Source organism: Amia ocellicauda, chromosome 14, assembly GCF_036373705.1.
Source record: "Amia ocellicauda isolate fAmiCal2 chromosome 14, fAmiCal2.hap1, whole genome shotgun sequence".
NCBI lineage: Eukaryota > Metazoa > Chordata > Actinopteri > Amiiformes > Amiidae > Amia > Amia ocellicauda.
Genome location: NC_089863.1, coordinates 16606927 through 16632503, shown reverse-complemented (window position 1 = coordinate 16632503; position 25577 = coordinate 16606927). Strand labels below are relative to the sequence as shown.

General features: G+C 45.3%; 2 protein-coding genes across 3 annotated transcripts; one reads left to right on the top strand and one right to left on the bottom strand.

The window, feature by feature from the left end:
* Window positions 1-1522: 1522 nt before the first annotated feature.
* znf668 (zinc finger protein 668) lies at window positions 1523-8258 on the bottom strand. Its single transcript, XM_066722039.1, has 3 exons — window positions 8151-8258; window positions 4069-4179; window positions 1523-3933 (listed from the first exon to the last, which is right to left on the bottom strand). The coding sequence occupies exons 2-3, from the start codon at window positions 4120-4122 to the stop codon at window positions 2056-2058; spliced, it is 1932 nt and encodes a 643-aa protein (XP_066578136.1). The 5' UTR covers window positions 4123-4179; window positions 8151-8258; the 3' UTR covers window positions 1523-2055.
* On the top strand, window positions 8252-25562 carry znf646 (zinc finger protein 646). Of its 2 annotated transcripts, none has more exons than XM_066721672.1 (4): window positions 8252-8494; window positions 12888-15882; window positions 17893-19191; window positions 21314-25562. In XM_066721672.1, the coding sequence occupies exons 2-4, from the start codon at window positions 13148-13150 to the stop codon at window positions 22218-22220; spliced, it is 4941 nt and encodes a 1646-aa protein (XP_066577769.1). In that variant the 5' UTR covers window positions 8252-8494; window positions 12888-13147; the 3' UTR covers window positions 22221-25562. The 2 variants fall into 2 exon arrangements, with proteins under 2 accessions (XP_066577769.1, XP_066577770.1); XM_066721673.1 differs by lacking the exon at window positions 8252-8494 and adding an exon at window positions 9268-9582.
* The last annotated feature ends 15 nt before the right edge of the window (window positions 25563-25577 follow it).

The following is a 25577-nucleotide window of genomic DNA, read 5'->3' as shown; positions in this document are numbered from 1 at the left end:
ACCTCCCAGGTTCCTCGGGAAACGGCTTTGTGAGATACATAAGTAAATAGGCTAAAGCAAAAGGCTATAACAGGATTTCAAAAGACACAAATACTTTATTTGACTTATGTTTTCTATTGACACCGCTTCAAAACACACCAGCCGACCCAGATTGCTACATAACTGCAATTTAACTATATCTCTGTACACAATGCAGTTCTCCCTTCACTATACAGTAAATGTACACTATTTAGCTGTCAATGGCAATAAAGAGCATTAGGTTGGAAGATGGCAGGCAACACTGCCCTCGAAGCAAATTGTATGTTTGCGCCACAGTTAAAGATGCTGAATCAAATTTCCATGATCACTGGTACGTATTTTCGTGGTGTTGACCATCTTTTTCGAAACGTTTGTTGCTATAGAAAATGCAGTGCTATGTAGCGATCTGTGTAGGCTGATATGTGTTATTTAGATTCGTCCATGAGTTGTAACAACTGAGTTGTACTTTTAAATCCTGCTACAGACTTTTGTTTAATGTATTTGTTTAAAGGATATTGATGACAGTGTATTCAGCAGTCAATAACACCATTTGTGTTGTGCTGTAAATGAGATGGAGATGTGTCTGTTAGACGGAAGGATTTGATTCTGTTTTTCTGTGGCTGACGTCGTGTGACGCTCGCTGCACTAAACAGCAGCACAATTAGCGCAGAAAGCGAAAGTAAATGCAGGCGTGGTCGCGGTTTTCCCCTTTGAGTCACTGCGTCCTCAACACACAACAACCTCGCGTTTATTGCTTTGCAGTTTGATGGCGACAGGGAGTTTTTCTTGGGACTTTCTACAACAGGCATGAAAAAAGAAAACTCTAAAGACTTCCTGCATATTTACTGTCAAATATAAGATCTAGGGGGTCACTAGTAACCCACCTTAAACTCTTATCAAATTGTGTATTTTGTAGCAAATACTGTCTGCTTATAGCGCGACTATAAATAATGCGATTTAACACGCATTTAAAAAAAATCTAGTCTATATTTAATCTACAGAAGCCAGAATTCATTTTTTTCTCAATCACTTCGAGCTGGAATTCAGAAGCGGATGATTAGTTTTTCCCGTGTAATGCGTTTTAACGCTGCAACTGAATTACTGCATGACATCATGAATGCAGTTACAGCCGTCTCTTAAACTGAAAAGTTGCTGTATTTTGGGGCGCATATTTCAAACGTCCATCTCATCAATTGCAATACATATTAAGTGAAATGTTATTATTTAACACACGTATATACATAGTTAGTAAGATTTGTCAAATAAACATTACATTGTTTTTTAGTTATATTTATTTGTGAGCATATTTTTAGAACCTTGTATTACAATATTTAGACTCGGGCCCTGCAGTCTCCACATTCCTGTTGCTTCAATGCATTGTTGCCACAGTGCTATTTGGTTAGCCAGGTATTTATATCTTAAGGTGAAACACACTGTGATTCAGTCATTGATTATGTTTGAATTTGGAGGGAAGCATTGGGACAAATGAAGTTACACACTCTGGTGACATTTAAAGCATTTTAATGAAAGGTAGTGTGCTCTCAAAACCAGCTGCAATTGTCATCATCGTCTCCTTAGCAGATTATATTCAGAATAAAAACAAGAGTGATATCCAGTCCTTATTACAGGGAAACACTAAGGTAGCTGCTATTATGCTGGATACAGGGGGAGGTTATTTGATCAGCCTTGACAAAAAAAAAAGGCATCTGGACTTGGCTGGAGCATTTTTCTGCCCCCTGTACATGTTTGTGTTTATTCTTTTTACAGATGTCACTGATTTTGTTTGAACTATATCCAAAAATACCGTAGTTGGTAACTGCACAGTTCTCTTTGCTCCAGTTTTGCTCTGAAACAAGTATGGTGTTCAGATTGTCAGAGGTTCAAAAGACTTGTGCGATCTCGAGTGTATGTGTAAAGGCAAGACACTGAAGGGGCTAAAGGGCCTGTCAGTTCGACTTGACAAACAGGATTGATCCAAGATGTCTCCCCAAAGTGCGTTTGGTCCAGCACTCACCGGGTAGCTGATGCCCACATGCGTCACTCAGTCTTATCGATGAACACGGTTGTGGTGGTGGAAAGGGTCTGGAAGGTCAGGGGGACGGTGAGTGGCAGGGTTTGGGCATCTGCAGTGGGGGAGGCGAGGCCCTGGGGCTCGGTCTGTGGCGAGGGGTAGGAGTCCCGGTGGGTGCGCTGGTGCTTGCGCAGGTAGGCGGCGAACAAGAAGGCCTTGCCGCACTGGGGGCAGGTGTGCGGCCGGTTGGTCGAGTGGATCCGCTCGTGCTTGCGTAGGCCGGCCTTGTTCAGGAAGCCCTTGTTGCACTGGGCGCAGGTATGGGGGCGCGCCTGCGGGTGAGATTTCTCGTGTGCCCGCAGCTCTGCCAGGGTGGAGAAGGCTGCCTGGCAGGTGGCGCAGGTGTGGGTCCCCGTGCTCTCTGGCCCCGGGGACGGGTGAAGGGCCTCATGGGAGTGGAGGTCGGCCCAGCTGCTGAAGACAAACTCACACTGCTGGCAGGAGAACTGAGGAAGGGTGGTGGTGGTGATGGTGGTGGCGGCGGCATCGGAGGCAGTAGCATCGGAGGCAGTAGCAGTGGGATCCGGGGGACAATCTGAAACAGGGATGGCCACGGCCTGGGGCCTGTCGGTGAGATGGGTGCGCATGTGCTTGCGCAGGCTGGACGCCACCACGAACGCCTTGAAACAGAAGGTGCACTTGAAAGGGCGCTCGCCCGAGTGCACCCGCCGGTGCTTGTTGAGGCTGGAGCGCTCGGCGAAGGACTTCCCGCACTCAGTGCAGGAGAAGGGCCGCAGCCCCGTGTGCACCAGCATATGCCTCCGCAGGTCCCAGGAGGCCACGAATGCCTTCTCACAGCTCTGGCACTTGTACGGGCGTTGGCCCGAGTGAACGCGCTGGTGCACCGCCAAGTCGGCCGGCTGCCGGAAGCGCTTGGCACACTTGTCACAAGGGTAGGGCTTGAAGCCGGTGTGGGCCCGCTGGTGCCGGCGGAAGCTGGACGGGTCGGAGAACATCTTGCCGCACTGCGGGCAGAGGAAGGGCTTCTCCCCGGAGTGGGTGCGCAGGTGGCTCTGGTAGGAGGAGAGCTGGGTGAAGCCCTTGCCGCACTGCTCGCACTGGTAGGGCTTGCTCTGGGAGTGGATGCGCAGGTGGCAGGCCAGCGAGGATGAGCGTGAGAAGGCCTTGCCGCAGTCCGAGCACAGGTAGGGCTTCTCGCCCGTGTGCGAGCGCTCGTGGTTCTTCAGGTCCTTCAGCTCAGTGTAGGTCTTCCCACACTGGCTGCAGGCATAGGGGCGGTGTCCCTGGTGGTTGCGCCGGTGCTTGCGGTAGACAGAGGGGTCAGCGAAGCTCTTGCCACATTCCCCGCACAGGTACGGCTTCTCTCCAGTGTGCGAGCGCTGATGAACCTTGAGCTTGGAGAGGGTGGGGTAGCTCTTGGCACAGAAGGGGCAGGCATGGGGCCGCTCGCCGCTGTGCTGGGTCATGTGGATGCGCAGGCAGATGGCCTGCATGAAGGCCTTGCCGCACTCGGTGCAGACAAAGGGCTTCTCACCCGTGTGGCTGCGCAGGTGGTTGCGCAGCTCGGTGGCCGTCTTATAGGCCTTGTGGCACTGCAGGCACTGGAAGGGGCGCTGGGCCGAGTGTGAGCGCTGGTGCTTGGAGAGCTGTGCCCGGCTAGGGAAGGTTTTGGTGCACTGAGCGCAGGCATGCAGCTGCTGCTCCTTGCTGTGGGAGGTCCTGTGCGAGCGGAGCAGGGCGGCGCTGGGGAACACCTCCTGGCACACTGAACACTTATAGGAGCGTGCCTGCTTAGTCTGCCTTCCTCTTCCTTTCCCCCCACGCTTCTCCTCCTCCTCCTCCTCCTCCTCCTCCTCTTCTTCTTCTTCTTCTTCACCCTCCTCCTCTTCCTCCTCCTCCTCCTCTTCCAGCTCCCGTACTGGCTCCCCTTCCACCTCCCCACCCCCATCCCTCTCCTCCTCCTCCTCCTCTTCTTCGTCCTCATCCTCATCCTCCTCCTTCATCTCCTCCTCCACTGCCGGAGGGGTGTTCTGCTCTGCAGGGGGGGAGACCCCTGACTGGGGAGATGCCATCTGTTCTGCAGGTGGGAGGCACTGTCTCACACAGATTGAATGGTAAATGGGGCCACTCTGTGAATAGAGAAAAACAGAAAAGAAACAGGTTGGAGTTGATATACTTAGGTCTTCCTACTTCATGTACAGGTCAGTATGCAGTGTCCATCAAATTGATGGCTTATGTTACACAGAGAAAGACGCATCGGAATGGTTCCTTTCTCTGTGGGCCCTTTATGTATTTTGCTACAGAGGGATCATTCCAGGGTGATCCAGACATACCTGTTACTACCGATTTATTACCCTTTATAAAATATTACTTCAGTTAAGGGTTCAAATTTCCTAAATCAGAGCCTTTTAATTATTTTAAAGAGTATGGGGTAAATTAAGAATAGAATGGTATAAAGAACCAACTATTTTATTACACAATTTAAAAAGTAAAATATAAGCAGAATGTTACTTCAGTTAAGGTTCAATAAAGTAATTGAGAGCTCGGTTGGAACAAAAACCAGCAGGGTAGTTGTTCTTCCAGGACTGATTTTAACTGGTTTAAAGCATGTTCTAGTACCCGTCTCAGTCAGACACTGTTTGACAGCCAAGTAGAACTGCTACAATTGAACAGTGTTTACCTGTAACCCAGTTAACTGCCTCCTATTAGCTGAACTGCTCCAAGAAAAGGTGCCACCTACTGGACAGTATGTTCTGATGTGCCACCAAGCAAGCATTGTAGTGAGCGACACCTTGTTTAGCACAGACTTCCGAGCAACAATGGCTCAAACATAATGATTTGCTCATTTGAATTAAATTGAATGTATTGATATAAGTTGACAAAGTACAATAATCCTTTGCAAAACAATCTATTTCATTTTATTAATTATTTATATATTTTTAAATTCACTTTGTATACTGTCAGTTACATGCAAGCATATTAGTATTATTTTAAATATTTTTCATATATATATATGCACCACATATGTTCAGTTTTCTACCGATGTCTAAGGGGTGTACAAACTTGTCGATAAGTATATACATTATAAACTGTAAAAGGCCTTTACAATGTTGCGTTAAGGTGTTTCCCATTACATGCATCGCTACTAAATCAATAAGACTGGATTGGGATTAACATGTATTGTCTACGAGGCAAGAAATAAGTGAATGTTATAATTAAGTACAGGCCTTTAAAATCTATAGTCTAAAACATAATAATCAAGAAGCTTTGTCGAAAACACAAAATGGCGGGCTCTAGGACCTCAGGGAGCGGGGAGAGGAGCTGCTGGAGGAAGTTAAACCATCGCAAAGCCCTCCGTCGTTTTGTGCCATAAAAAGCTGCGCTCTGGTTGCGTTTTAAGACATTAAATAAGCACATTATGAAACAAGATAACATCAACCCCGCAGTTAGGATGCATTCAAACCAGTCCTCACATCTCCTCGGCTTCAACACAACAAAGCAAAACAACTTAAGAAAAGGAGAGAAAAAAAGAGCAGCAGACAAAATGGCTGGCTTTAGGACCAGACACGACAAGGACCGAGTCAGACGCACAGGCGGAACCGGTGCATTTTTGCGGAAAGCGTGGACGCAAAAAAAAATAAGACAGACAGAAAAGGGCAGCCCGGCCGAAATTAACTATCATCCTTACCTCTCACGGCTCTTCTATATAAAAAAAGACCCAAAGGAGAGAATGGTTAATGTCACGATGTTTCCAGGCTGCTGTGCGGGAACAGATAGCGCCGAGCCAGAAGCGGGCTGGTTTTAGGACCCGGGGGCGCACGGAGAAGGGGCGGAGAGACAGAAGTGGGACAAGATGCGCAAAGTGGCGCTTCAGCCCCGGCCTGCGCTGCACTTCAACTAATATCACCCTCATACTCCACCATAACAACAACAGGAGGAAGAGTAGTGACTGGACAACTGGTTTTGTAGGGGCTGACAGCCTGTGCTAGTTAAGTCCTCAAGTCTGGCTTCAGCCACTAAACACTAAATGTATATATAGCCTGACCTCCCTCACTAATATGGCGCAGTGTAGCTTTAAATTGTGTGCTACTCGTGTCCATTGTTTACAACAGCCAGTGCCTGTACCGCTGCAGCCTATGCGGACATCAGGATATTTTTGGTGTGTTATAGTTATATATGATTGCTATTCAGAAGCACACTGGATTGTAATTGAGCTTCACTATTGCTTAGTCACATTTTCCTGTACATGTACTATTATAATATATTTTTTTAGGGAGGGGGTGCTATGCATGATGATAATAATTGATTCGGCTGCTAATTAATTTTGGTATTGATGTTGTCGCCTTGGATAAATGCTTCTGTTAAATGACACACACAGCTCATTATGTTATTTGTTCAATACACAAAGATGTATAAGATTACTATATTTAATCTATTCATAGATAGACGGATTATTCTTGTAAATGTACAATTTGTATCCTGTATTATTGTTGTACTCAATCTATGTAAAGTTTAGTTATTTGCTGTAAAGGCTTTATATAATCTTGTCATGCCAATAAAGCTCTTTTGGATGGATAGGTAGACAGTAAAACAATTATGTAGGACAATTAAGTATAGGTCTTAGGAAAGGGATGTAGTATTATATTTTCCTACTCATTACACTTTAAACTTTAAAGCGACCTGAAGCACAATAAGTACAATTTCTACCGCACTTTGTGGAAATGGAAGACTTTCTGTGCTGCTTAATTTCTATTAGGTTTGATCACCCCGACCTGGTTTCGTTTGTCATGTTATTGGGTCAAACGCATGCAACCTTTAGAGGAACCAGTTTTTCCTTTACACTGTTTCACATGGCTGCCTTACAGGGGGCTAAGCGAGGCAAACACGTCTAGCTTTTGTTCGCTTTTAAGTGCAATTTCACACGACACCCGCCGACACAGGAAACCTGGCCATTCAGTGAGCGACCCGTCCAGATCTGCGGCTCTACAAGTCTGAGGTGTTGGTTTTCATGCATCCATGATAAGTTTGCGCTCCTGCTTCGACTTATAAAGAACCCAGTCCTATTCAAAAGCATTTTTTTGTATTATTGTTTGTTAATATTTGTTACCCTTTTCACACTTTAATTTGTTAAATGCCACACACACCTACACACCCATTATATGTAGCACATTTCAATAGAACACACAACAAATACTTGTTTATTCTTCAATTAGTAAATGAAATTACTCAGCGACTATGCTATTTCTTAGTAATATATAATGTTTGGTAGAAGTTGATAGTAATATATTTACTTACATGTTACATTACTTATGTTCAGTAAACAAAACAGTTACTGTTTAATATAATAAGTAAAGTCACTTTAAAAAAGGGCCCTTTAATTAATAGCTGATGACAAATTCAAGTAATCCAGTGGCTTGCTTTAAGCACTCCTGAAAGAACAAGTAAATCCAGGTCAACCTGCCGTTATTAAAATATAATAGTATTTCGTTGTAATATGCAAGTTAATGATTTAATTGTTTCAAGTGAAATACAAATACAAAGCCATGTATTTTGCTGAGATTAATATAGAACACTGTGTGGGCGGAATACCATCATATGTTTTTTTTTTTTTTAAGTCGACCCATGGTGTAAAACAAAGGGGAAAATACACGCAAGCCGACTTTCATGAGCGCACAGACGTGCAAAACCCTGCATTTGGGCCCAACTGGAAAAGCTGACTAGCGCATCTGCGGGCCGGAGCGGAAGCGAGGGCCATGTGCCAACTGCGCCGCAACTGCGCCTCCCGCACCGGCCGCCGCGGACTCAGTGGGCCGCGATTTGCGCTGAGCTATCGGAACAGACGGCAAAACACGTGTAGACAAGCACACACGGGTATTTATAGCCCCGGGACGAGGGCGAGTGGATTTCGTAGCCGGGACGTCACCCCCTCACATCAGTCGCGGGTGGATGTGAAGGGAATCGGGCTGGAAGGTCACCGGTGTTGCGGGTTCGGCGCTGCCTGTCCTGCAGGAAAACACAGCAGCTGCGCCCCTGTGGGCACCATGTGTACGGAACCCCCTAAAAGCAACAAACGAGCAAATCCGCTTTATTGATTGAAGACCTTTGCCCACTTGGAAGAAAGTGCCCGGACGTCTTCGATGCGACTCGCCCGCCACCGCCGTCTTTCCTCGCACGTCGCTCGGGCCGGGGGTCCCGCACGGCACGGCGGCTCGTGCGCCGGGGGACACATTTCGCAGGGGCACATTTCCTGTTTCCTAGCAACAACAGCAGGAAGTATGTGGAATTGAAAAAAAAAGGAGAGAGAGAGAGAGCGAGAGAGAGAGAGAGCGAGAAAGGCAGTTCGTGGACCCGAAAGAATATCTGAATAAAATCCCAACTTTCGCTTTGAAACCCCCAACACGACGCAGTAGCGCAGGCCGGCCGGGCGGCATGGCGGCAGACGGGGTAAGTTCGCCTCGCTGCGCTCCCTCCGCACAGGCTGGATCCCCCCTCGTTTAAGTGTTTGTTTAGGGAAGCGAGCTTTGTGTGTGTGTAGAAATAACAACAGTGAACTAGAGCAAACCTAAAAATAACATTTGCAATTTGTTCCAAGCTAAGTTTACAGGGGCAGTGAGCAGCTGGGCTACAGCCCGGGTTGAAACATTGCGTTTCTTTGTGTTCCTGCAATTCTCCCAACATCTATTTGCTCCACATCAGCAAAACAAACACAAGTGACTCGCACGGCGGACGGGAATGGGCAGCCCAGCACACAGCGCCGCACCGGACCAGTGATATCGGTATAAGTTGTACAATGAGCTCAAGGGCTCTTAAAATACAACCTCGCACACTTTCTGATCGCTGCACTTTCATCGTGTTGAGTTACTGGGGATTAAACTGGACGACCACCCCGCTCTTGGAGGGGGATCCGAGCAGCGGGTTTGCCCTTGGTGTCAGTCCTGCCCGGGGATGTGTATCTCCAGTTCAGACAGTTGCTGAAAGTTTCTTTTTGTGCTCGGACTCATAGTTCCTGTCAGATGGGCAAGGGTGCTTTTGATGTCTTCCGATCAAATGAAACCGCACCGATATCTAGATGGTGGCAGAGGTTGGTTTCATATGGTGTGGGAGAAAGTGCGGACTCCTCCATCTCCCCCTAGAGCTGAAATAATGTCCCGCCTGTGTGGGTGAGCAGTAAGAGAAACTCGCGGTGCACTTCTTTATCGCTTTAATGCAAGCCGCTGATGGAGCATAACTACACCAGCAAGTGCTTATTTCCTGGATGAGACGTGCATTACACAGTCATTTCGGATGCGTCAATTTCGGCTCCCCGGCTTGTCGTTTCCTGTCCCGAGAATGAGTGCCGACGCGGACGACGTGTAGTTTTTCTTCTCCCGGGACTTTGTTACCGGGCAGCGGGGCAAAGTTGAAACACGTCGCTCGTATCTTAAATTGAGCCGGAGAGGGACGAGGTTGATCCCCGACCCCTCCCAGGACAGCGCCGACACGGGAGCGGGTTTCCGCGGCGGCCCGGATTAGCTGCGACGCGCCGGGCTGGGGTGAGCCGGTTTAAAGCCCCGCTTATTCAATATAGCGGCAATGCATGTCATGTCCGGCTGATAGATTCGTAAAATGTGTGTATGAAACTGTGTGTGTGTCGGTACACTTTCATTATAGCCGCTTGTCGGTGGCAGTGGGTTTAAAAAGTGAGTTTTAATCCTAGCCATTTATTTTGGGAGTGTAATACAGAGCTCTGCTTCATGACTCAGGCGCTGCTCACACTGGAGTCTGTGCTGGACACTTTCAAATCAGAGATGATGTACTTTGTTTTCAACAGCTAGCTTTTAAGTAGGTCTTATTCGTCTAAAGGGTAAATATGCACTTACTCTGAATAGTGAATGGAGAAGTCAAAGCCACCAGACGTCATAAAGCTGGGGTCTCAAACAAGGACCTCCCTGTGTGCTGCCTTTTGTCCTAGCCAAGCGCTCAGTAACTTAATTGGTCTGATTAGGTAGCCTACTTAAATCAATGAATTAAATACTTCCTTACAGGCTGCATATTATGTGTCAGGTAGTGAACCCCAAATCAAAATCATATTGTGAGCCATTGACCTGTAAAAGACCTTTAAATAATGCTAAGGGAGGAAATAACTAGGTTAATTAAGTAATTGAGAGCTTACAGGGAGAGCTTCATCTGTCAACAGTGACAACAAGAGAAGTGGAAGCGTTTAAATCCATAAGATGACCAATATTACACAACAGTGCCTCCCGAAGTGACCACTTTGTCAAGCAAAGCACAGTGGAATCTAATGATCGTCTTTTTAGAATTGTAAACTCTGACTAATGTTTGACAAACCACTGCCTCCGAAGCCTTGCATCCTTAAAAATAGATAATATGCATGTATTTTTAAATTGAAAACGGGCAGTCTTGCTTGGCCGTCTGTGTGTCTCAAATGCCAATGCTAGTACCAGTTAATCAGATGGGGGAGGTGCATTCTTCCCACAGTTCCCCACATGTCCTTCTCTCTTCCTCACTACTGAATAACAGTGAATAAGTGTGAATGATGCCAATCGTTTGTAAAAAAACGGAAAAAATAAAAAGATTTCTGAATCTCGCAAGGATGTCAGAATGAGACAATTTTAGAGGTGTTTCTGAGTAATCTGAAATGCATGTGACCTTGTAGTTTCGAGAAATAAATAAGAAAAATCATCTGTGACAAACGGGTTGCTGTAGGCTTTAGTTTCCATGGTATAGAGGTGGGGTTTTAAACATGGGATGCAACCTCAAAAATAAAGACGAGGCCCGGGACCCTGCATTTCAGGTTTGCGCTGGGATACCTACATCAAACAATCGTTCTGGGTGCTGTGATACTGCAATGATGTACTTTTAAGCTGCTTATGAATCTGATGAGCTAATCAACAAATGTATCTGACTTTGCATCAACTAGGCCAAAACAACACTTAGTGGGATATATGCAGGATGCAAGTGATCCCTCCCTACACTGAATTCACTTTGTGCAGGGAAGGCACTCCCACATATACATTAATACAGGAATTGAGACGGGAGGTGGTGTAAACTTTGTACTGCCACCCCATTGAATTCTATGTAGTCAACCGTTTACCCTCCACTCCCCTCTTAACTCCGTTTAATCAACTTGAATCTTTATAGTTCCCTAGGGCGAATCAGTGCTCCGCAAAACAAAATAATTATAGTTTAATTAGCAATATTTCATATACCAAATCGATTACCCCAATAACAACAGCTGCATATATATTTGTGTATGCTTTTTTTTTAAAATTTTTTGTACTGAAATGTATGAAGCATCCACCCCATCTTGTGTATTCTTCCGCGCTTCATTCTCACCAGTATCTCCCACTACCAGCATCATCTTTCGCTTTCTTGTGTACTGGTCATAGTAGTGTGTGCATGTGGTCTCGTTGCTCTGTGTTAACTTAGCATAATTTAGATGTTGCAGTTATATTTCAGTTAAAATCATGGCCCCTAAATGTGTGATGAGTACATAAAACAAAACATAACTTTTTATTATTTAATACAATAATTACTGGTTACATTACCCAGTATGTCATGGTATTTGCATTGCATTGCTTTTATGTTATTTTGTTTTTAATTTGTGTTTAATGAAGGAAAATGCAACCTAAGACTTTAATAAGTGTAACTGGAGCCATAGAGAACCTAACCTCCTATTTCTCATGTTTCCCATTAGTATTTACCAACTGTGATGTTGCCAACCAAAAACATCAACCCCTTTTCTGAGGGATTGTTGTACTTTCTAATACCTTTGAGAGTGCAGTTTTTGATTGGCTTGACACTTGTTCATGTAGAAATAGCTGTACAACCCCGTTTGCAACGTTGACCTGTATATTTTGCAGTATCCCGATTGTAGTGCTGTGATCAGTGAAAAAAAATCTAGGTCCTGCTTGTATAGTGATGCAAAACATGCGTTGCTTTACTTTGGACCTAACAGCAGCCTTCCTTCTTTGATATAGCGCAGTGGGTACACATGAAGTTGCATATTAATTATAATGTATGCTAATGAACCAATAGTGATTTCTGGGTAGCAATACTTTTTTACATTTTTTGTTTTCCTTTGATAGTTTTAACAACGGATAAGTATCCCTCGGGAAAGGAATACAATTTTGCTTCAGTGGATGTCTATGAAATTGTGATTTTAGCCATAATTACTGGAAGGGGTTGAGCTTAAACTTAACAAGTTGTGTTTTCACATGCATATAATTTCACAAATCAAAGCACAAGTAGACAATTTCAAAGCCCAAAATATTTCTCATTTAAAAACTTAAATAAAAACGGTGTAAGCAGCAACGTATCAGTGTGGGTCTGGTGTAGAGTCTTTTTGTAAGCTTTGTTTGTTTTCTTCAATTTATAACACACTCAGTATTGCCCTGTGAAAAATTATAAATTGCTTTCCATTTGCAATGTACTGCAGCCAGGGAAGTTCTAATGAGAAAGGGAATCATGCCAGTGCCATCATCTCTTAGTGTTATTTTTGAATTGAGAAGTGGAAGTCCCTGATTTTAATAAGCTAATTGGTACACAATGTGACGCCAAAGTACTTCTTATTTATAGTCATAAGTTCTGCTCTCTGTCAGTGAATGCAAATGAGCTGTCTTCCATTGATCTTGTTCGAGTGCCACTAAATGTTTGTCAATTTAGAGGATAAAATAGAACTCTTAAATTGGTACAACTGACTCTATATCTGTCCCCAGGACATTATAAAATATAAATAGTAAATATTTGTTTTTCCAGTAATCTTCAAGCATATGCCAGCTTGCCTCAGGTTTACTGAAAAGGTGCTAATTTTTATTCCCCTTTTGTGTTTTCACAGCTCCCAACTCTTATGCTGTCTGTGCCGTCAACACTCAGTATTCTTAGCAATATTCCTGGGAGAATGGCTCTGAACGTCTGCTTGCTGAAGGGTGAGCTGGCTCTTTGAATGCATCGCACTTTTGAGCAATGCAGAGCAGCCAGACATAGCATGCGGACTCTGAGACTAAGCTAACTGGAGTGGAAGAGAAACTAGTTTTGTTCTTTTATTGCTTCCAAAACCTGCCTTTGTGACCCCCACCCACCAAACCCTCCCCCGCAATGCAGGACCAAGGACGGACGATAGGCTTCCAGTGTAAGCAGTGTGATACGGTGTGCCCAAGCTGGCCCAGCCTCTTGGAGCACGTGGAGAGCCACTACCAGCACGAGGAGGAGCGCAGGTTCAAGTGCAACCAGTGTGGGCGTGGTTATAGGCACGCGGGGAGCCTGGTTAACCACAAAAAGACCCACGAGGTCGGCTCTTTCCAGTGCGCTGTGTGCCAGCGGGAGCTCACAAACCCTTTAGCACTTAAAAATCACCTCCGCATCCACACGCCGGGCAAGAACTTCCCCTGCTCGGTGTGCGGGAAGGCATTTCGGCTGGCCACCCAACTTGCCACGCACCAGAAGGTCCATAGCCTCCGAGGCTCCCCGGGCAAGTCCAGACGCTGCCCGGCTGCGGATGAGCGACCAGACGATTCCTATGCCTTGCCCGGCAACTCCAGTTTGACCGCAGACGCCTCAGACGTCTTTTCTGCAGATGCAAACGTCACCCTGGCTGTTGGCGATAGTTTGCAGCTCCACCCTTTTCTGAATCAGGCGGATGACATCCTCGATGACCACGAGGGTGGTGCCAAGCCGAGCTCGAGTCCGGGGAATGTGCCAGAGACTGAGGACTCTTCAGATTCTTCTGGGGAGAGCCAGAGGAACCACGCTGTCAACCTAGACGATGCTGGGACGGAAAAAACAAACTCCGATGAAGACCGTCCTTTTAAGTGTAACCAGTGTGAAAAGACATACCGGCACCATGGTAGCCTAATTAACCACAAGAAATCCCACCAGCTTGGGGCCTATGAGTGTAATGTCTGTTACAAGCAGTTCACTAACCTGGCAGCTCTGAACAGTCACCTGCGCATCCACACCAGATCCAAGTCCCGTCCCACGGCGGTTCCTCTGTCTGATCCCCCCACCGATAGTTCTGTCCCCCAAAATGGCGATGCTGCCAATTTCTGCCATTTGTGCGAGGTGGCTTTCTCCAGCGAAGCAGAGTTTCAGGATCACATTTTGCTGCACAACAACGCATCGCTATCGTTAGCGCTGCCTGATGATTTCTCGGAGGACCTTTCTTATGAGTACGGGGCAGGTGGATCCCCAGATGTGGATGGGTACCAGCCAGCCTTGAACGACTCCCTCCTGGACAACGCTGATAGTAAAGGAGAGGCCTACGATCAGGATCTGAGTTCAGTGAACGGTCAGCTATACACCTGCGCCTACTGCGGGGAGGGCTACCCTGACCTCGATAGCCTTAAAGAGCACTACCTGACGCATGACTCAGGCTTTCAAAGTGAGGAAGTGGTGGCCGACATCAAAGAGGAGGAGCCACAGCGTTCTGAGGAGGTGGCAGTGACTGTGGAGGAATCTAAAGCCAACATAGCTGCCACCACCGACCAGGCCGAGTCGGGCGAGAGGCGTTTTAAGTGCCAACTCTGTGGCAAGAGCTACCGACATGCCGGCAGCCTCATCAATCACAAGCGCTCCCACCAGACTGGCATCTACCAGTGCTCCATCTGCCGGAAACACTACCCTCACCTGGCAGCCTTAAAAAGCCACCTCCGCATCCACAAGTCCAAACCTTCTATCCTGCCCCTGAGCACGGAGGGAGACGACTGGCTGTCCCCAGAACCCCTAACCCTGGAAGGGCAGTGTTACGGCTTTCCCTTTTCCACCCACGGCGAAGAGAATGAGTTGGACATGCCCGAAGACATCGGACAGGGTGACAGCGCCGACGACCTAGAGAGCTTGGAGTTCCCGCCTTTTGATTCTGAGCTGGCTGAGAGTGCTCCTACTTCTCCCATCCTGCCGGATACAAGCTTCCCGGTGGAGAGGCACATGTGTGCTGACTGTGGGGAAACGTACGCGGATATCGCAGGCATCAAGGCCCACCAGTGCCCTCGCCGGGAAAGCATGAATGGCTTTGTGCATAATGTAGACTTCCAGGATCTGGAGGAAGGGGTTGACCATGACCACGATCTCGGCCATGACGATGAGGACAGTCAAGGGCCCGTGGGGTCCAAGCGACGGAAATGCGGCCCAGCCCAGAAACGCGTGGATGATTTCGAGGACCCAGAGGACTATGGTGAGATCTACCAGTGCTCGGTTTGTGGCAACCGCTACTCTGGCTTGTCGGCTTTGAAGAGCCACATGCGCTGTCACACGCACCCCCACGACACCCCCAGCAATGCAAGCCGCAGCTCGTCAGTCTCCACATTGGACGACGAGGCCAAGGTAGAGAGTGAGGAGGAGGAGGAAGAGGAAGGCGGGCTTCTCATCTGCAGCACGTGTGGGGAGAGCTTCTCAAATGAACGTGATCTGGAGGCCCACCAGTTATCACATGGACCACACGACGCTCTCCATGGCAGCCTTGTGCCGATGAAAACAGAGGACAAGAGCCACATCTGTGGGGATTGTGGTGTCACCTGTGCCAACTATCACGAGCTGGAGACCCACCACTGCGTCCACGAATCTGCCACGGCTGCCATGGAAGACGAGTTCGATGAGGAAGGAGACGCCGGGGAAGAAGGAAAAGCGGACCCTGGCTTAACTGCAGAGAGCCCAGGCTCTGCTGATCGACCCCACCGCTGTGATCAGTGTGGACGGGCCTATCGCCACGCCGGCAGCCTCCTCAACCACAAGAAGTCACACAAGACCGGTGTCTTCCGCTGCTTCGTCTGCCAGAAGCGCTTCTACAACCTGCTGGCGCTCAAGAACCATCAGAGGGTCCACTTTGATATCAAGAGGTGAGACTGGCTTTAGAGGAGCAGGCTATGGGGGAGTAGGTGTAAGGGAGGAAAATCGGGGGGTGATTGTTGGCTCATAAAAAGGTTCATATAAAGCAGTAATTCTGACCTGTGTTCCTAGAGGTCTTTTGTGTCAGGCCCGTTGCCAGCTATGTGCCTGACCGATCTCTCCCCTGTTTTAAGAGTTGACAAGTTTGAAATAGGACAGTTGTGAGTTCAGTGGGAAACCACAAATGCAGAAGCAGGTTGGGGAAACGCTCATCTAAACCAGTCATTCTAATATGAAATACTTTTGTTTACTTGTTTGAATCCCCAAATGATTAAATCTATAGTTCAATTCTGTCATGTGTGTTTTATATGTGTAAATCATTGAAAAGTTCAGAAGGCCCAGTTTTTTTGGAAAACTATCTAATTCCATCATTTGGGGTTCCTGACAGTTAAACATATTTCATGGTTTAGCGATAGATTTACATGAACCTCATCATTTGTCAGCTACAGATGTCTTTATTTTATTTTAAGCAGACAGAAAGCTCCAAGCCACTGGCAACAGTCAATAGTTTATTTTGCTGCTGTTTGTCAGTTACAGATGTTTTTATTTTTTCTTAATGAGGTAGAATCCCAGGGGGATGATCACTTGTGGTTGTAGGGTAGCTTACTTTGAAAAGATTCAGTCACTCGCCAGTGTGTGAAGGAGAAACTGACAGAGCTACAGTTTGAAGTGATTCTTAAAGCAAACGCTGATCCTCTGGTACAGTTCAAAATTCCTCTGGAGGCGGCTCACAAAGCTTGATGTTTGCTAGTTATAAAATAAATAAAATAAATAAATAAATAATACCCAGTTCACACAAGAAGTGCAAAAATATTTTCCTAAGGTGTCTTAGCTGAGAATGTGCTGTTTTTTAACCTGTTAAGTAGAATCTGTGTGTAGCCTAGATCTCCACTTATTGATTTTTAGCAAGTGCAGGCAAGTCACTCCACAGCTTGAGATGTATAATAGTCTGCTCTAAAAATCATATAGGATGTATATATGTGTATGTATATATGTAAATGTGTTGCATTCATTTGATCTAAGTGTGGGATGTCTTAACTGTTTAACCCAAGTGCTTTTCCTGCAACGTTGGGCTTGCTTCACAAGAATATTTTGCTAAGCATTATTAAACAAATGAATTGACACAAGACAAAGAAATCTAGAGTAAATATTTGAGCATTTAATGCACCTTATAACATGAGCATAATTTTTGGCCAGGCAGGATTATATAGATACTTAGGATTATACTTCTTGGTGTAATTTATGAAGCTTATTTTGAAATCAAATGATCTCTAATGAGGTGATTTGCAGTTTTCACTTTCCTTGGCCCGAGGGATCTGCATGTTCCCTGGCTTTTAACTCATCACTCATCAGTTTCAGTTTGAGTTACGACTGCAGATTAATTAAATGAGACCAGTTTATATCTCGAGGCAGTGTTTAGTTGCAGGGTTGAATCAATGCTGACTGACATCTGCCTACTCTGTTGCAGCGCTGTTGAATCGAACCTGTAAATGGCAATTCCTAAGGCAGTTCGAGTCGGCTGAAGTTTAATAGTTTAGTGGTACACCAGCAACAGTCTTGCTAAAGCAGTGCTCGTGACAGACCATGTCAATCAAAAGCTACCTTACCTGTCCAACCTACATCCATCTGCCATGAAAACCAGTTGTAGTTGCCCGCTAAAAATTGAGTCTGGTTTCCCCTCTCACACAATCAATGAAGTGGATCGGATTAATCGGCCATTCCCAAAACCGGTTTGGACAGAAAAATGACCAGGAGGCAAACTAAACCGTAGCTGGTCCACAGACAAGCACTTCTAGTCATTTTGTGACTGATGGAATTTAATCATTACCTTACTTCTGCATGTTTGAGGTGCATCTTTATTGTAAATTGGCCATCTGCTCTCAGTGGACATTCCTGCTTTCATAAAGATCAATAAATACATGGTCCTAACATTACTTTTGCACTCTCTCTCCCTACTGTAGGCACAAGTGTACTGAGTGCGGGAAAGCCTTCAAGATCCAGAAGCAGCTGGTCAACCACCAACGCATACACGAAGAGAACCGGCTCCGGACCAAGGAGCTCAACCTCCAGCTGCAGCACCTGATGCAGCTGAACAGGGCCGCCATGGACCCTACCGCTGACTTGCCCTCACTGCTGCAGCATTCCCTGGCTGGCGGGAGCAATGGCACCTCCTCTTGGCTGCAGTGCGGCAAGTGTGGGGGAGCCCATGACCCAGAGGGGGGCTGCCCCGGAAGGGGTCACCAGGTTGCGCATGCACAGTCTCAGACCTCGTCCTCAGAAGCCGTGGTGAAGAGTGAAGCCCATCTAGCCCCAGCTGCAGAAAATGATGCCAGTGCTAATGGGGAGGGCGTCAAGCTGGAAAAGCGTCCCTATTCGTGTGATCAGTGCGGCCGGACCTATCGGCACGCGGGCAGCCTGGTAAACCACAAGAACTCCCACAAGACTGGCCAGTACTACTGTACCATCTGCAACAACACCTACCCCAACCAGCTGGCCATGCGTAACCACTTGCGGCTGCACTTCGCTGTCAAGAAGTTTGTGTGTGCCGAGTGTGGCAAGGCCTTCCGCGGCCAGAAGCAGCTATCCAGCCACACTCAGGCACACGCCTGCCGCAAGAAGAAGGCCAGGGAAGCAGGGAGAGGCAGGAGGGCCAGCCAGGGTCGAAAGAGTAGCGGGGGGGACTCTGATGGCAAGCTTATTCCGAGTACCCGCTGCGTGGTGTGTGACCGCAATTTCCCCACAGTGGCCGAGTTTTCCACTCACGATTGTGTGACCAACCCCACCCGCCTCCTCCCTGCCAAGGTGGAGAATGGCAGCCCCCCCGCCCAGATCCAGTCCCCCGAAGAGCGACCCTTTGGCTGCGACATCTGCGGTCGCACCTACCGCCACGCCGGCTCACTGTTGAACCACAAGAACACCCACAAGACCGGCAGCTTCAACTGCTCTGTGTGCCTCAAGCCGTTTACCAACCCCATGGCCATGAAGAACCACCTGCGCATCCACACCCAGGGCAAGCGGCACATCTGCGCAGAGTGTGGGAAGGCCTTCCGTCTTGCCAGCGCCCTCCTCAACCACCAGAAGGTCCACTTCGGGGACGTGCAACACCGCTGCCCTGACTGCGGCAAGGGCTTCCTGGGCAAGTCGGGTCTCAAGCGGCACCGATGCCGGGTTCGGCTGGCGGTGGTCAAGCATGAAGCCAGGGAACAACGGGGGGTAGTGAAAATGGAAAAAGAACCGGGAAGCAGTGACCGAAGATACACGTGAGTTCCTTAGCCCAGCAGAGGTCAGGTCTTTTACATGCCTCAGAGGGGCTTGGTTTGTCTTGTTTGTCTACACTAAAGTGCTGTAGGGCTGGGTGATATGACCTAAAAATAATATCTCTATTTTTAAAAGTTTGGGTGATGCACAATATATATCTCTATTTCTTGTTTTTCACCAAACAAGCTACAAGAAAATACAAAAGACATTCAAACAAGTTTTCCTTTAATCATTAAATATGCAAAACTAACAAATTCCACATGCCATTACATTAAAAACCTAAATATATTAAATAACAATAGAAACATGCCTATAGTATTCCTGTAAAAACTATGTGCAAAATGCTTGCTATCAAACTACATTTTGACAAAAAAGCATGGAATACACTCAAGCCTGCAGAATAGACTTCATGAAGCCCGCAGAATGCAACACATTACAGCGCATGTGTTGCATGATTACTAGTACTTGTGCTGTTGCTATGTGATGTACACACACAGAGCTCAGCTAACACACAACGTTGCCACAACTTTCTATAACGTTGTGTCAACATAAATTACGTTCCTACAACGTTGTGGCAACATTGTGTGCTAGCAGGGAGTATTGTTTACTATCACATAACAACAACAGCACAAGTAATTGTAATCATGCAACATATGCGCTGTAAAATAGTATAGATTCAAGTATATTTACCACATCCAGGTTCATATTGGTGTATTTGTCATCTGTTCTTGCTAGACGGGTACATTTCTTCTCTATGATGGTCGAGTTTTGATTTTAAATTTGGTACAGCACTGTGTAATGTTATATTTCAAAATATTGTTATTATAATCAAAAAAAAATTTGGTCACCTTCTTAATAAAAAGAAAATGAAACATTCTGCATTATTTTACATTGCCTTGTGATGCCTTGTAATTCACTGTATTTTTGCACTTTGTTTGCACTTATGTTGTAAGTCGCCCTGGATAAGGGCGTCTGCCAAGAAATAAAAATAATTGCTTTCAACTTATAAGAGTGCAAACAAACTTTATTATTCTTTAATTTAATTATATCTAAATCATAGGGGGGTGCAGGGTGCGATCATGTATTGTCGGCCTGCTTGCATATCGAGTTTGCCCAAGGTGAACGAGAGCGGGGCAGTGCCTGTGCGCTTGTGCTTTAGTTTCTTTTTGTTATTATTTTTCCCTCAAACTTATATTTGGCCAGGTGGGCTGCTTAGTTTGAATAGTGTTGCAGGAAACGCTGTATATTTATAAATCCGTATTCGCTTCTGTTTTTAGTATCTAATTTAAACATTTCATTAAAACTAGATAACTTTATTATTTTGTTCATTCGCTTCCATTGGTTTAAAAAATCGTAATATATCAAGTGTAGCATTCAAGATCATAATTCCACTAACCCATCCGTTTTATAAAATTGTAAAACTTTATAAGCAGTTGCATCTCCCAATTTAAAGACCTCAAAACTACTCATTTACTAACATCAACATAACTTATTCCATAGTAACACACCACAGAGACACATTTGCTCTCTCCTCTTCATTCCTTCTCCCACCTTACTTTTAGAAGGTGATTGGCCAAATACAAAATGACTGATAAGTGTCTTCTGTAAGTGATTGGCCATATAAAGATACACATTTACAGTTACTCCTGCAATATTCCATAGTTTCCAGGTCTACAGCTATACATACTTGCAAAAAAATGACAAAAACTTGATTCTCACAATATGTAGGTATTTTGCAAAATAATATATCGAGTATATCACAAAAACTCGATATATCGCACAGCCCTAGGTGCAGCCCTTGAATATGACTGGCTGTAGTGGTTGGGTTTGTCACTGTTATTGTAGAATTGATGGAGATTAATTAATGACCTGTCTCTAAATTAATCATGCTGCCAAAATCACCTTGCCCTCTCCCAGACCCAGGGCTGCATCAAAGGCTTAAAGAAACAAGATCTTACAGTGAACAGACCATTTTATAAAGTTTTTACTTGCATTTAAAGCAGAACAGGCATGCTTTTATTCCCTCAATGGGTCGAATGGCCTCCTCTCATAAACTTTATGATCTAAGAATGTATTTATGTATTTATTTAAAATGTCGTGTCTTGGTTCCCTTTTTTGCTGCAGGTGCGAGCAGTGCGGCAGGTCGTACCGGCACGCGGGCTCCCTCCTCAACCACAAGAACACCCACACCACCGGTGTCTACAACTGCGCGGTGTGCCTCAAAGAGTTCTCCAACCTCCTGGCCCTCAAGAACCACAGCCGCATCCACTCTGAGGCCAAGCGCTACAAGTGCCTGGACTGCGGCAAGGCCTTCCGGGTCTCCTCGCACCTGCTCAGCCACCGGCGCGTCCACACCAAAGAGCGGCCGTACTTCTGCTCCCCTTGCCAGCAGGGATTCTCCAGCAAGGGCAGCTACAAGCACCACCTGACATTGCACCGCACCCGGCCCCAGGACTTCGCCAATCAGAGGCTGGCGGAGGACCACGGAGACGGCCAGCCCCCATCCCAAGACGGAGGAGGAGGTGGACCCCCGTTCGCATGCGATCAATGCCAAAGCCTTTTCGGGACGCTGGCGGAGCTGCAGGAGCACCAGGAGGGCCACGGAGGCGAGAAGCCCCATGTGTGCGAGCACTGTGGCCGCACCTACCGCCATGCCGGCTCCCTGCTCAACCACAAGAACAGCCACAAGACGGGCTCCTACTCCTGCGCCGCCTGCCAGAAGGAGTTCTCCAACCTCATGGCTCTGAAGAACCACAGGCGCATCCACACCGAGCCCAAGCGCTACAAGTGCCCGGACTGTGGCAAGGCCTTCCGGGTGTCAACGCAGCTGATCTGCCACCAGCGCGTCCACACTAAGGAGAAGCCCTTCTCCTGCCTCCAGTGTGGCAAGAGCTTCTCTAGCAAGTCCAATCTCAGGCATCATCAGAAGGTGCACAAAGCCAGGCTGGGAGCACTAGGTCTGGATGCCCCCTTGGACATGGGCGGCAGCAGCCTGCTGGGCTTCAGCATGGACCTCCTGGCCGATTGCTGATGAGAACTGTCACGGGAGCGGTGGAACACATGGGAGGTTCAGGGAAAGACCCGCGGTCCCGGTTATCAAGGTTTTTAAAGCCTATGACCCACCCTCACCTCTTTAGCAGTAATTTAAAATACTTTTTTTGTTTATTTTAATAAGGGCTTCGGATCATACTATAACATTTACCGGACAGTTTTTTCTTGAATTCCTTGAAAACCTTTTTCTTTTAATATATTTTTCTTCTTTATTTATTTTACTTCTAACATTGAGATCACTGCTTGAAAGGAAGTCTGCCATCACACTGGGTTTTGAATGCTGTTTCTTTTAGAATTCTTTTTTTTTTTGTTTAAAGAAATTACCTCGAATACCCTGGAAATCTTCCTGTCTGATGAACACACCCCTTTGCTTAGAAAAGCAAAACTAAATTGACGTCCCTGAAGGAAGCGTAAATTATACGTCAAAACACAAAAATAATATTAATAATCTTTTCTGTATTGGTAAAGAATGAAAGCAATGCAATGGTGCCCATCAGTATTAGTGCCAGAAAAAGGTAATCTATTATATGTATTTATTTACCAGTGCTAAATGTCAGCTATGAAGGTCAAGTTAAATTCTCCAGTAGTGTGTTTGAGAAAACTGTACTGTACAGATTAGTGCCCTTTGGTGTGAAATGGCATTAACCCAGTTCGATAAGGTATAGAATAAGTTTTTTTTTCGGTTCTGATGCAGAATTATTTAAAAGCAGAATGTCTGTCTGTTTGTGGCCCCAGTGTAAGTGTGGGTGAGATGTAGACTGTACAGGTGTCCTCCAAAACGCAAGCTTCCTGGACGTATGCGATTTTCCTGTCCATGAGAGGTGCACCTTTTTAACCTTGCGATATATATAATTAAAATTCTTAATTTAATGACTTGAGTTTAAGTGACTCCACACGGTACATGTACAGCTGCATTCAAAATGGTCTGAAAGTGAAATACTATCCAAAATATAACATCTTAGCGTTAGGTGTGATTTTCCACTCTTATTTACTTGCATAAATAGGCTTAAAGGGAAATGCAAGCAGAACAGGATATACAATATATTTTAAACCATGCAGAATAAGTATTTAGACTAATGTGAACTTCCCCTGCTTTTGTCTCGGCTCGCAAGTTTATTAAGACAAAGCTTTGGGAAAATATACAGCTCTGGAAAAAATTTAGACCACTGCACATTTTTCTTTAAATCAGCATTTCTACATTTATGGCAGCCATTCCATTCCTGCATGAATCAAACCACGTACAAGGTTGTCCTGGAAGAAAACTGGCTTCCTGTTTGTTTTTTCCAGCAGGACAATGTTCCATGCCACACAGCCAGGTCAATCAACCTTGTCATGGCCAGCCCAATCTCCAGACATGAACCCCATTGAGAACCTCTGGAATGTGATCAAGAGGAAGATGGATGGTCACAAGCTATCTAACAAAGCTGAGCTGCTAGAATTTGTGCACCAGGAGTGGCATAAAGTCACCCAACATCAATATGAAAGAGTGGTGGACAGCATGCCAAGACGCATGAAAGCTGTGAATGAAAATCAGGGTTATTCCGCCAAATATTGATTTCTGAACTCTTCCTAAGTTAAAACAGTATTGTGTTGTTTAAAAATGAATATTAACTTATTTTCTTTGAATTATTCGAGGTCTGACAACACTGCATCTTTTTTGGTATTTTGGCCAGTTGTCATTTTCTGCAAATAAATGCTCTAAATGGCAATATTTTTATTTGAAATGTTGTCGGTAGTTCATGGAATAAAACACAAATGTTCGTTTTACCTGAACACATACCTATCGATTGTAAAACCAGAGAAACTGATCATTTTGCAGTGGTCTCTTAATTTTTTCCAGAGCTGTATTTACTGTCTCCATTCAATATAGTTGTAGGATGTTTGGGATCACCAGATCAGATCTCCCTCATTGTTTTTCATGACCACCCTTAACTTAAAACTGTAAATAGACTTTTTTTTAATTACTTTTTCTATTGTTATTATAATAATTGAATGTCCTCATAAGGGAATTAATTATTAATATTTGTGAGCGTGTGTGTGTGTACATATGGTCACTCAGACCTTCACAAAACGGTGATCAGAGTTAGAAATAATATATTTTTGGTGGTAGGCGTTTTATAGTATAGTGAATTGAGATGGTGGGTTTTCCACTTTTTGCTGGGGAAAGTGGAAAGGTTTTTCATTCAACAAGGGGTGAGAACAACCATGCAAATGAAGTGGAATCCACCAATAACATTTCACCTTCAGTGATTCCTCTGGTGTTGCGACGTATTAAACAAGACCAGCAACGAGGAACACAAGTTGGGGCTACAATGTTCCCAGTGCACTTAAGGCAGCTAAGCTTTGACAATGTCTTTTCAACTGTTCAGGTTCAGGTTCAGTGACTGAAGATGCCTACAAAAGCTTTTGAATTAGGGCTCTCCAGGATCAGGGCTACTGACCACCTTTCTCCTCATCTCCGTACTTTAAAGGATCAATTTGTAGGGACTCGGAAAAGGCTTAAACGTGTTCCAATGAGGCAAGTAAGCTGTCCGTGACGGTTATACCGTGCAGAGTGGTGCACGCCCACACACAAGGGAGCACCCAGAATATTGTCATAACACGCGTTTATACACATCCAATATAGGAAGCAATAAATATATAAACGCCATCTGAACAAGAATTTAAGTAATAGTATAATATATAGATTTTTTTTAAATAGGTGTACCTGAAGTTTTTGTGACTCACAGTTCTAACAACAATATCAATGACACTTAGGTTTTTAGGTTTCAATTTGTGTTTTCTAGTCAGGCTTTTAGATCATCACTGTTACTAAATAATCATAATAATAATAAATAAATCTTGGTGGGAATCAAATGAAGTTGTAGTTGAGATCTCCTCTAGTGAGAGGCCTTACTTTTGGGCACCACTGTACTTCACAAAGATTGTTTTTACTGTTTGTTTTTAAAATATATATATTTATTTGTCATCATTCTGGTTTCATTGAAATGATTTGAACAGTTTACACATTGAGGGTGGGGGATGGGGGGAGCTTGGATGATTGATAGTTCCCTCTAGATGGATTATTGGAGAACTCTTATTTTAGAGCAATGCATCCCTTTTTGACACTGTCCTGCACACGATACCCCTCCTGTTAGACATGTGTTTGGTTGGCTAATGTGAATTTAAAAGAAAAAAGAAAACTTAAAAAAAAAAAAAAAAAAATCTATTTTATTGAAACTAATGGGCCATTTTAGAATCTCTGTTAACTGTACGTTAGGATTACTATGGGTAAAAAAAATTAACATAAAAATAAAAACTCATTGCCGAGCCTTAAAAAGTCTCTTTCCATTGAAAC